The sequence below is a fragment of the Pelodiscus sinensis genome, chromosome 2, assembly GCF_052426305.1.
Source record: "Pelodiscus sinensis isolate ZL-2025 chromosome 2, ASM5242630v1, whole genome shotgun sequence".
NCBI classification, from domain to species: domain Eukaryota; kingdom Metazoa; phylum Chordata; order Testudines; family Trionychidae; genus Pelodiscus; species Pelodiscus sinensis.
The window spans coordinates 14,176,788-14,189,981 of NC_143053.1; the positions used below are offsets into that span (position 1 = coordinate 14,176,788).

The 13,194-nt window shown below is 40.8% G+C and overlaps 1 protein-coding gene across 6 annotated transcripts in view; it reads left to right on the plus strand.

Moving 5' to 3' along the window:
• Positions 1–13,194, plus strand: part of ZFAT (zinc finger and AT-hook domain containing) — a 254,589-nt gene that overhangs the window by 156,289 nt on the left and 85,106 nt on the right. For all 6 annotated transcript variants that reach the window (XM_075920086.2, XM_075920084.2, XM_089776155.1 and 3 more), the window contains one exon: positions 5,270–5,530. In XM_075920086.2, coding sequence (XP_075776201.2) covers positions 5,270–5,530 — 261 coding nt within the window. The remainder of the gene's footprint in view (positions 1–5,269; positions 5,531–13,194) is intronic.

The window sequence follows — 13,194 nt, forward strand, 5'->3', positions numbered from 1 at the left end:
CTTAATTAAATCATTGGTACTGCAGCAACTGATTTAATCCTTTGCACTTGTCCTTTTGCACCCACGAAACTTTTATTCTGTGGCTTTTCCCTCTGTTTTGATCTTCACGGAGGAGGTAGAGAGAGAAATAGCAGTATTTGTGTAAAATTCTAAGCATCATCATCTATCAGATTATTCCTTCTTTTCCCACAAGAGCATGAAGAAAATAGATGTGTTTCAAAATATTGCTTTCTTGGATGCTTACAATGAAGGGATTTCTCCAGTATTGCCATCATAAATGTGCCTAAAATCTACATGCATCATTTTTGTTTGTTTGTTTTCCCTGAATCTTAAAGTAAGATTAGTGGCACAATACAAGATTTTTGGAGTGCTTGTTCATTGTTCTCTTTGTGATATTTTAAAGATTGCTGGCTATGCTTTTATGTTCCTATATTGCATTTGTCACAAGAAAAGTTACTGTATGGTACACTAACATTCTGAATGCTCTTCTAATCCTTCCATTAATTCCAAAGTGCTGAAGAAATGCTGTTGTAATTTTGCTTCTAAATGGCACAAGACGAACGAACTCTTCCAGACATGTACTGATTTTCTACAGCTCCCAAAAACCTTTCTTGTCTGGTCCATGAATCCTGCTGATAAGCATAGTAGATAGAGCACTTTCTGAGTCTGATTCTTCTCCAGATGCCCCTGCCCTTATATTCAGAGTCCTCTTAAGATCTAAATGGGAGATCATCTCTAACTAGTGTCAAACTAGGCCCGCTATTGTGGGAAAAGAAATTGACAACCAAAAACATAACCGCTGCCATACTGGATCAGATCATGGTCCTTCTTTCCCAGTATCCTGTCACCGACAGTGGCCTTTACCAGTGCTTTGGGGGAGTTTACAGAACAGGATAATAATGGAATGTTCCACCACATTCTTCAATTTCTTGCATCAAGGATTTGGAGGTACAGTGTTGCCCCAAGAATGGGGTTGCTTTGCTGGCCATCTTGGCTAATATCCATTGATTGACCTGTTCTCTGTGAATTTAACTATGCTTAGTTTTTTAACTCCGTTATACTTTTGGCCATTGCAGCATCTCATGGAAATAAATTCTCCAGGTTAGTTGTAGATTGTGTGGAAAAGTATTTCTTTTTGTTTCTATTAAACCCGTTTCTTATTAATTACATTGGATGACCCCTGATTTTTGCGTTGTGGAAAAAAATAACATTTCTATATTCACTTTTTCCACACCATTCACGATTTTACAGAACTCTATCAATCCTCTCTTAGTTGTGTCTTTTCTAAGATGAACAGCACTAATCCTTTTAGTATCTCTTCATATGGAAGTTTTTCCTTATCCTTAACCATCTTTGTTGTTGTTTTGTGACCCTTTTCCAGTTCCACTCTCTCAGTTTTGAGATGTGCAACATGAACAGGACATAGCATTCAAGGTGGAGGTGCAATGTAGATTTATGTAGTGGAAATATTCTTCTGTTTTCTTTCTATCCCGTTTCTAGTAGTTCCTAGCATTTTGCTAGCTTTTTTGACTGCCACTGCACACTGTGGATATGTATTCAAAGCACAGTTGACCGTAGGCTCTTTCTTGAGTGGCAACAGCTAAGTTAGACTACATCGTTTTGTATATATAATTCGGATTAATTTGTCCAATATGCATTACTTGAATTTATTAACTTTGAATTTCAACTGCATTTTGTTGTCCAGCCAGTCAGTTTTGTGAGATCCCTTTTTAACTCGTTTCAGTCAGTTTTAGATTGAACTATATTTAATAATTTTGTACTGCTGCAAGCTTTGACAATTCACTGTTTATCCTGTTTCCAGACCATTTGGGAATATGTTGAATAAGACAGGCCCTAGTATAGATCCTTGGGGACCCCATTGTTCATCTCTCTTCATTGCTCCATTGTAAAAACCCATCATATATTCCTACCCATTGGTTCCGAGTTTTCAGCATTGAGAGGAGCTTTTTTTATTAAGCAAACTAAGCAGTCATAGGATAAGGATTTTGGCGAAGGACCTTGTCAAAGGCTTTCTGAAAAGCTGAGTACACTGTATCAACTGTATCACCATTATGCACGTACTTGTTGGTGCACTCAAAGAATTTTAATAGAGTCGTGAGGCATAGCTTTCCTTTACAGAGGCCATGTTGACCTGCATGTGTGTGAACTTTTCTTTACTACTAGAAAATTTACCCAGCATTGCTTAATTCCTTAACTCAATTTTTGTCTTTTAGAAAATAAAATGAAAATGTACATGCTTTATTTAAATCATTGCTCTGGGGTGGGGCTGGGGATGAGGGTTTCAGAATGCAGGCTGCCCCGGGAAGAGAGGACAACCCCACCCCTCTCTCACTGCAGCAGGTTGGGGCCGGGTAAGAAGTAACTCTCCATGATTGCTGCAGCTTCAACAGATGCAGTTGTGGGAGGGAGGCATGTCCCCCAGCTGGGGCAGGTTCAGGAATGCAGCAGTGAGGAATACAGCAAACTGTGTACTTCCCCTTGCTCCCTCATGAAGGGGAACAACCAGCAATGTTCCCATACAAATTTGGGGTGGGGAGCTGAAGCCTCGCCTCCCCCTGGGGAACTTGTGGGGTAAAAGGTTCGGAGCTGGGAGCAGAACTTCTTAGTTGTGCGCTCCCTCCCCACACCAGGTGATTCTGTTTTTCACCTGCCAGGTGATTCTGTTTTTTTTTCCTGTCTGATTTTATGAGAAGAAATCCCATTGTGGGCACATCCTGTTTTCCTGGCACAACCATATAATTGCCTTAGTTCAAGTTATGATAAGAGGAAAGGGCATACCAAATTTGGTGGTCCTTCCTCTTACAGTTTAGGAGGAATTCCTGAACAAACAGACCGACAGAGAGATTCAAGTACAGACTCTCAGATAAACTCTCTCAAATATATAGTAGCTTCAGAGGAGTAGCCAAGTTAGTCTGTAACAGGAAAAACTTAAAAAACAACAAATAGTCTGGTAGCACTTTAAAGACTCACAAAACATGTTGATGGTGTCATGAGCTTTTGTGGGCACAGAAGAGGGCTGTGCCCACGAAAGCTCATGATACCATCTGTGTGTTTTGTTAGTCTTTAAAGTGCTACCAGACTATCTCTTGTTTTTAAAATATATAGTAGATAGTTTCAGCCAGTTTGCCTGGTACGGAAGTTAAGCTCACTGGCCTGCAATCACCAGGATCTCCAGCTTATGTTCTAATAAATCTGTTAGTCTGTAAGGTGCCACAGGACTTCTTGTTTTTGCAGATTCAGACTAACACGGCTACCCCTCTGATACTTTGGAATTCTTGGGTGAATACCATCTGGTTCTGGTGACTTACTACTGTTCACATTATCAATTTGTTCTAAAATGTCTTCTTTTGACAGATCAGTTTGGGGCAGTACTTCAGAATTATTGACCAGAAAGAATAGCTCTGATCTGGGTATTTCCCACATAGTGTTCTCTCTAAGCTGTGGGGCAGCACAGCTTCACAAGTGATTACTTGGTCCTGTACAGTCAGAGGCCCAGGGCTCCATGTAAGGCGCTCATTTACTGGGCGGGACTGAGGGAACACTTCAGGCAGTAAAGACAGATGCAGCAGATTCTTTCAGCTTCTCTACAGCCACCTCGTCTTTCTTGAGTCTTGTTTTTGTGATCTAGTGGCCTCACAGACTACTGGCAGGCTTCCTGCTTGTGATGTATTTTCATAGGATTTGAATTCCAGATTTGAAAGGATGCCCTTTTACCACTAATGGTCTGTATTGCTCTTTTCTTTAGCTATGGCGGGGGTCTTTTAGTCTTCCCACTGTCTTTTTTTTTTATTTGAGGTATACTTTTAATCTGAGCCTCTGTTACAGCATTTTTAAATAGTCTCAAGGCTACTTGGAAACATTTTATCCTTGTGACTTCTCTTTTAACTTCCATATAGCTCACATCTCCATTTTTGTATAGTTTCCCTTTCCATAAAGTAAAGTTAAGTGTTACTATGGAGAATGCTTTTGGTGTTATTCCTTCTACAAAGATGCTACATTTAATTATATTATGATCACTGTTGCTGAGCATTTCAGCTATAGCTACCTCTTAGATGAGATCCTGTGGTTCTGTTAGGACTAAATCAAGAATTGCCTCTCCCCTTGTGAATTCCAGGCTGAGGTGACCCAGAAAGCAGTCATTTATGGTGTCTAGAAATGTTATCTCTACATCACATCTTGTGGTGGCGGTTACTCAGTCAGTATGGGGATAGTTGACAACCATTATTATTTTGTTTTCTGGTTTTGTAGCCTAACCTTCCTTAGCATTTCACAATCACGGTCACCATCCTGGTTAAGTGGTTGGTAGCATATTCCTGCTGCTGTATCTTCTTCTTCAAACATGGAATTTCTGTCCATAGGAATTCTGTGTTTTAGTTTGATACATTTAAGAATTTCACTGTATTTGATTATGCTTTTTTTAATGTAGTGCCATTCCCCAACAGCATGATGTACTCTCTCATTCCTATATATTTTGTACCCAGGTATTACTATGTCCCACTGCTTATCCTCATGACACCAAGTTTCTGCAATGCTTATTGTAACTATCCTCCCTATTTTCCCCCAGACAGTACTGGTATGTAGAACTGGTAAGGCTCTAAGACTACATCCAGCAAGGAAGGGCATAGTATTTCATAGTGTGAAAGAAGGGAGACGATGGATGGCTAGCATGAAAGAAGTTCCCTTAAAGTGGCATCTGAGGGTCACTTCTCCCTTCCCTCCCCCCCAAATGGATTGCCAGACACTTTTTCCTCCACCGTGGAAAATCAAGTTTCACTAGATAAAATGTCTTAATGAGGATATGGAAACTTTTGGCCTGCTCAGACTGGCTCCAGATGACCTCTTGTGGTAACCAGAGTGGGAAGAAAGAAATCTAAGCAGTAAAGTGATCTATGAAGTGCCAGTCAGAATACACAGAGCACAATAACTTTCTAGAAGGAATGGACACAAATAAAATAACACGATGTAATTTCAAATAAGGCCACATTTTAATTCTTGATGAATGTATAGTAATTTGAATCTGAAATCAGTAATACAAAGTGTTTTTGCTTTGTAGCTGTCAGAAATACCAGCAAATGTCACTTAAAAAAAATCTGTGTGAGAAACATAAACAGTGTTTCACATTTGAAAGGGAGATACTCTTGTGCTTTATTAGCATTTTCCATTTTCAGGGAGCGGTATAGACATTAATTGATCATCCTCATAACTCTGTGAAATTGCATGACAGTGTCTTTTTAATTTTCCTATATAGAGCTTCTTGTAGTGAAGAGAAAAAGGGGCAGACCAAAAGGGTCAACTAAGAAGTTCTGTGCAGATGAAGAATCAGCAGAAAACAACTGCATTCCAAGTGAGGAAACACAGCAAGGACCAGAGGAAGGAACAGAATTGACTGAAGTTTTACCAGGCAACTTAGAATGCAGGAAATGTAGTCGGAAGTTCTCTAACCCACGTCAGCTAAGAAAACACATCTGCATTATTGTTTCAAATGAAGGAGAGGAAGAAGGAGATCCAGGTAAGCAAATGTCTTACAAAAGGACATGTTGCCATGCGGACCAGTCTGCTTCCCTTTAAATACAATATGCTATGGTAAATATAACTCATAATACTAGACTGTCTTGTTTTTAAATTAGAGTGGAATACTGGGTTTAGATTTTGTTTTCCATTTAGACATAAGTCTACTTAAAATGACAGCTTGATAATCTCTTCAAGTCATAGCGTGGTGGGCACCTGCTGATGATGACCGAAGGAGAGATTCTTCTTCAAGTGCTTACACATGTCCATTCCACCTTAGTTGTGTATGTTACAGTGCACTGTAACTGAAAAAGGTTTTCCCATACTGGTAGCTATCAGGGAAGCACCTGCTCCCTCTGCATGCTTATGCTGCTAGCTAATGGCAAAAAGGGGCAGTACCACCTTGATCCCCCTCAGCTTCTTCTCATTGCCCATCATTGGTAGTTGGGCTGTGTGTGTGTGTGTGTGTGTGTGTGTGTGTGTGTGTGTGTGTGTGTGTGTGTGTATGTGTGTGCTTGTTGTACTTTTTATCTTTAAAAGAAAGTTTTCCTACTCTCTATTGTACATAATTTGTCAGTGAATTATTGTGAGAGTAGTACTCATTTTAATAATTGTTTTACACACACGCTCACATGCTTTCTTATGCCTCTATTCCTGGGATTTAAGTGCTATTCTGACTGTATACGAGTCATTCTAGCTGTTTAAAATGTTTAGGAGAGGATCAGCTGTGCAGCGGCTGCCCCTTTAAAATGCCACCCCTCATGTTTCAAAGGGGCAGCTGCCATGGAGACCAGGGTCAGCTGGGGACTGCCCAGCTGATTCTGGGTTCCCCGCGGTATTTCCCCAGAACTCTGGATCAGCTGGGGAGTCCCCAGCTGACCCCGAGCTCCACTGCCCCATTGAAACATGTGGAGGTGGCATTTCAAAGAGGCAGCTACTGCACAGCTAATTCCCTCTCAGCTGTGAGGCGGCTGCCCCTCTGAAACACTGCCTCCGCGCATTTCAAAGGGGCAGTGGAGCCCGGGATCAGCTGGGTATTCCCCAGCTGATCCCATTCTCCACATTGTGCTGCCCCTTTGAAGCACTGGAGCAGCACTTCAAAGGGGCAGTGCAGCAATAATACCTGCAATTAACGCATTAAAAAATTAATGCATTAATCCTGACCTGCGTTAATCGCAGGCATTAATGCATGTGAATTCACAGCCCGAATTTTGATCCCAAACCAATAAATAACATCAATGTACAAAACAGGCATAAGGCTGCTTTACTCTCACATAAATGTGGGGTTGGAGTTGCTTGACCAAAAAACGAAAATGGATTTTAAATGTGTCGATGGTACATAGAAGCTGTCACTTTGGTAAAGCATTTTATTTTTGTAAATTAGGCAGTGGTGGGATTTTGAAAATATACATACATGACCTCCTGTCAAGCTGTCTCATCCCTAACATCAGAAGTGTTAATGCCCTTTGCTCTTTGTACATGCTAGATACAATTTTAACATTGGCGATATTTGAGCAGAATTGTCTTTAGTAAATTCCTTTTTAAAATAAAACCACAGAAATCAGAGTAACAGCTCAAATTAGCTGCCCATGAACCCCTTAGCTTTAATTAAAGCCATTAAATCAACTGGATTTGGTATCCAACATTGGCAAGCTTTCCAAGTGCAATTACATAGTTTTTCCCCTTTGAAAAGAATACAATTTAATTGTAAGTGAATGGAATTTTTATTTATCTTTGGGGGTGAAAGCAAACTGATCAAACACAGAACTAATTCTCTTGTACTGCATGATGTGTGCTGTATATTACTGACATCGAACTCTCTAGCACAAATGCTTTTCTTTGGTTGCTAACCTATGATGAGTTTTTGACCATCCCAAAGTTTGTTTCAGGGGTTCCCTATTCTAAGAATAGTTCGTCCTTGAAAATAACTGATTAATTTTGCAGATATGTAACCCAAGGATGTTAAATTGCATTTAATCAGCTAATTGAGAGCCAGGTGGTTTTTAAATACATTTAAAAGGCAGAGCTCCAGCGTACCGGCTCGTGCCTGGTCCCCCGCTGCACCTCTGCCTCCCCTGCCCCACCACGGAGATGGTGCTGGCAGGAACTGGCTTTTAAGGCGACTCCCCTCAGCACAGGCTCCTGCTCCCCCCCTTGCTGCCTCTGATAAAAGCAGCAAGTGTGGGGGGAAAAGGGAGGAGAAGAAACTAGTCGAGCAGTGACTCGACTACGTGATAAGCCTAGCCTTATCGGGTAGTTGACTTCTCGACTAGTCGCTTACATCCCTAATCTAACCCTTCCTGCTCCCAAGGAAAGAACCTGATTCCTCTCTGCTGGATTGCCATCTGCAGCCGTATCTACATCACTGCCATTACAGCGGCACAGCTATGGTGCTACATTTGTACCGCAGTAGTACCATAAAGTTCATGCTTACTATTTTGACAGAAAGCATTTTTTCATCTTAATCTAGTTAATCTACCTCCCCAAGAGGCTGCAGCTAAATTGACAGAAGTGCTATTCTCTTCTAGCTCTATGACACAAAGACTCTGAGCAGGCAGCCAAAAAGCACAATTAACTTTAAAAAATTGTTTTATCCATCATTGCAAACTTTTTTTTTTCTGAGTCCTCTGTCACCCCTTGATCTCTGTGGTCATTACTGCCTTTTTCTGCATTTTCCTCCCATGTAATATCTGTAAAATGAATGATTTTTTCTGTCTTTATTATGGCTTGTGGTTTTCTAAAGTGAATCTCATTTTACTGTACTGTCTAGTCTCTCTAAGACCCTACCTGTTACTATTTGTCCTTAGTGAAGTTTACATTTTCTCCAAAATTTAGTGTTGTATGAATGTTTGATTGTTTTCACTTTATGGTGGCATACTTGATTGTCACATTGTAACCTGAAAACACACATTTCAGTACGAAATAATTTCACTGTATGTCTGTGTGGCATTATCAAGAAACAAATAGACATTCAATTTAGAGAAGAACAGACAGGTTTTAAATCATTGAGATCATATGCAAATATATTGTTGTTCTTGGACATTTTATAGAAAAGTATGGAACGCGAAGCACCTTGTGTGATTAAACTATATAGATTTCCAGAAGACTTTTGACAGTGTCCTAAAAGAAAGTCTGAAGAATTATGGCATATTATGGAATACTTGCAAAAATAGTTAGCTTAATCAAGGTTATATGTTAATGCTTCATGTGCAGCCAGAGGTAGTGACACCATCAGCTAATGGTTTGCAGTGATAAGTGGAATAAGGTAAAAGTGTATTACATCCCCATTATTGCTTGGACTGGTCATTGACTATATCATGAGGCAAGTAATTGCAGAAAGCTACCAAGGAATTTCATAGACAAACGATAAAGCACAATTGGATGACCTGGTTTTAGCTGAAGACATTGTCTTGCTTAGTTCAAAAATCTCATAATGGAAGAAAAGATAGCTTTTGGCAGATAGAGCAAAAGAAGTAGGTTTGTTTGTCTACAAGAGAGAGACAAAATGTATGGCTATCGATGTCCCAAAAGTACCATTACTTTGAGTGTTTCCTCAACCACATAAGGCATTTTCTCTATGTAAGGAATAAGAACAGTGATAAGTAACACCATGCTAGAATCAAGCAGTGAACATCAAAAGCAGCAAATAACTTTCATAAACTTGAGAAGATTTGAAAAAGTAGCATGATTGGCACTCGAGAAAAATAAGACCTTTTAATATCAGCATCATGTCTGCCTTACTTTATGGAGCAGTGTCAAGGAAATCTACAACAGAAATTGAGGATCAAAACATTTCAAAGTAAATGCCTGCAGAAGATCTTCAGAGATTTTTAGAAAGAATTCCTTGCAACATCAGAAATTCTAAGTTGATCAAGCCTATCTAAAGCATCAAATGTGATAAGATAATGTCAGTGGAGATAATTAGGATTCATTTTGAGTGTGCTACTAAAATGATTTCCACTGCAAGTGATAATATAGACATCACCTGGAAAAAGAAAAAAAGAGCAACCTAGAGAAACATTACTCAGAATAATAGAGAGAAGCCTGAACAGACCGGCAGAAGATGAAAACAAATGGCAGAAACTGTGGCCATCCTATGCACCTAGGGCATAAGAAGGTAACGAGAAAGATGCATCAGTCCTAATTAGCATGCAGTAGCTTAGTATATGTATGTTCTGTGTACAATCATTGCAATTTTATATGCAGTTTAGAATTTTGCTGTTGTAGTCTTCAAAAATCAAAAGTACCAAGGAACTTAAAAAGCTCAAAAACACTAGCTGAGAACTTACACACACCAAAAAAGCCAGGAAATTCCATTATGGATTCCATAGCAACTGTAACTCCACCATACTGTGCCATTTATTTAGGCTTAGATTAAAAAAGTAGATTCAGTAATAGTTTAAAGAAACAAACAAACAAAAAAAACCACACAGCCCTACATATACTCTCTCGTGCCAAATTATGATTGCTGTGGCAACCATGTCTTTGAGTTTCCTTCTGTGTATGGAATGGTATAATGCTAGTCTACTCTGAATAGATAATTTCAGCTATTCTTTTTCTGTTAAAATAAGCTTATGATTATAAAGTGTACTTACTGGTTAAAAGACTGATAAAGCTGTCGTACCTCGGTGTTCTGTACCTCGGTACCTTCAGTCGTCTGAACTGTCAGTGTCATCTGGTCCGGATCATCCTGGTACGCTCCTGACAGGACCTCTACTCTGTTGGTGGTGATAAACTTTCAGCTGCGTGCTTAACAATCGGTACTCCCTTTATCTAGAGTGTTATACCCCATGCACTTCGGTCAACACAGGAGATCTCTGAGAGGCCCCGGAAACGACAGATAAAGGCAAGTTTTGAAATCGGTTGAGCAGGTTTATTGTCAAATGCGAAGCTCTAACAGTTGGTAACAGAGATCAGTACAATGTTACGCCACTGTGCACTCTGGCCCATATTGACAAGGTACCAACACTGGGCAAACCTATTGCCATATAACAGATATTAACAGCAGTCAGTCAGAGTTAAGCTACTGTGCATTCTGTAAGTTTAGGCAATGATACCTGCCGTTCAGGCACCTAGTGCGCCTCCCTCCCCCCAAGGTCGGCCGCAGAGCACCCTTTGCGGTGTCCTTTTATAGACAGGTACAAACAACTTACATCACTTCTTTACATGCCAGGTTGCCACCCTCTGTTGCCTAGATACCACCCTTCACCTTATGGAAGGGGGGCTTATTTACTATCCTTCATGCTGTCAATTCCGACCTGGTCCTGAACCTAGGTTGGTATGTACATTATTTTTTGGGCAGTCTTTGTACCAAGACATTTCTTAAGATGTTCTGTTACTCCCCTTTGGCTTACAGTTTGTACCCAGTGCCTTCCTGTGTCCTTCCATGCTCTACCTAACTTACACAGTTATCAGTAGGGCATCTTTCTTGGCTCCTGTGTTACTGAATCAAAGTCTTGCTCACTAGATTGCAGGCCTGTTGCTGTTTTCATATTACAGGCCTCTATTTAGGCCTGCTGACTCCACGTTACTGACCACTCAACTTACTGCATTACTACAAAGCTACCATAAATTTTTTTTGTACGATTCCTGGTTTGAAACTGAATAATAAAACCACATTATTCACTTAGGCTACGTCTAGACTGCATCCTTCTGCCGACACTTCGAAAGCGCAAATGAGCCCGGGATTTAAATATCCTGGGCTTCATTTGCATACTCACGTTCAGGCACTATGCTGATCATGTGCCCTTTCAAAAGTGAAAGTCAAGTCTAGCCGCAGCTCTGCGAACAGCAGGGAGCTTTTTCGACAGATCCTGTACTCAGAAAATGCCCGACCTAAAGCTTCCTTCCTGCAATTTAAGTCCATTGCTTCTTTTCCTATCATCAGAATTTAAAGAAAATATTTTTTCTCCCTGCTCCTTGTAACAATGCATCCCAGAATTATATTACCCCCCCCCCATCTCACACTATTGACTCATATTTAGCTTGTGATCCACTATGACTCCAAGATCTCTTTCTGCAGTACTCCTTCCTAGACAGTCACTTCTCAGACAAAAATATCTTCCTGCTAGCCTCCACTGAGGCTGTCATTCCTGCCTCAAGCAGTGATTGAGGGTGGTAAATTGCTGCATCACTCCTGAGTGCCTACAACCTTCATCAGAGATGAGTGCCACATGCTGTGAAGAAATATGCTACCTTTCTGAAAAGATTGCACACAATTGGAAGGCCATCTTGAACAGCATGAATCTGCTCCACGTGCACCTACCAACACATAGCTCACCTGCATTTTATAGAGTTCACTCATTAAGAAATTTTGAATACCCTAAATAGAGTCCCAACTCAAAATTTCTGAATCCAGCCCAAGCCCTTCTTGGCTCATAAGAGAGCGTCACAAACACCTGTTACCACTTTTGACCAAAGTGAGGCTATACCAGTTTCAATAATTTGGATTAGAATTCAACATAAGATAAACAGGTACAGTTTTCTTATATAGACAAGAGATAACATTTTCAAAGTTTCTAATTCACTTTGGAGCCTAAATCATTTTTGAAAACTACTTGCTATTTTAAGTCACTTTGGTGCTTTTGAAAAGTTTACTCATGACTGTCAATAGATAATTCTCACTTCTCACTCAAATGGGTGGTCTATGCAAGTGTAATCCCCTGGCTGGGTAGAGAGCATGGCTGCTTTAAAACCTCATCATGAGGCAGAGAAAGTGCTGGTTGTTTCAGGAATAGGAGGTGATGCTTGTTTCCAGGGGAGAGGAGTTGAAGTAGAGAGAATGACAGGGGCAGGTGTGTGGTTGCCACCCCAGACAAGAGGCCTACAGGAATTAAGCCATTCCCTTATATAGTGAGGCAGCCAGAAGCCCAGGAAGGGCAGAACAGTTGATTGGGGATGTCCCAAGGCAAGAGCCAGGAGGAGCAATGTTCCAGGAAAAAATCACTTATGAAAGGCAAACTGGAGCCAGACTCCAGGTTCCTTGTGGCAGAAAGGAATTTACCTGCTGTGTTTTTACGTGTGCGTTTTCTTGGCCAGTGTTACCCTGCAGAGCAGACTCCATTTTGGCCACTCAGGTACTATGGCGGGGATGGTGAAACTTATTGACCCTCCAAGCCACTTAGAACAATCTTCAAATGTTTGAGGGCCAGAGTGTGCCTTTTTGGGCATCAGCCCTGCTGAGCTCCTCTGCTGAGTCTCAGGGCTTCAGTCCTGCTTCTGCTGAATCCCCAAGCCCCAGCAGGCATAGAGGCCCTCAATTCCCACTGCACAGAAGGAGTACCTAGTGCCATCATTCTTCTCCCATAGGGCAGAAGTCCCAAGCTCTCCTCTTCCAGTCTGGTTGGTGGAGAGTGGAGGTGGTATGGGGAACTCAGGGAGCCACACTTTAACAGTAAAAGAGCCACATGCAGCTTGGAGCCTCGGTACTTACCCAAGTGATTCCTTAGTTCACATAAGATTTTTTCATGGCCAAATCTGAAAATATGCAAATCAGTTACAAAAGGAATTTCTTCCTCTTTTGGATCAGTACAGCACCAGCATCCTGTAGAAGAGTAGTGGAATAAAGAAAAACATAAAACCCTCTAATGAATAGTGCTCCGGTATGCCAATTAGGAACTGGTAGTGGTGCCTGGATGATGAACCAATTACCCCTCTGTTAAGACT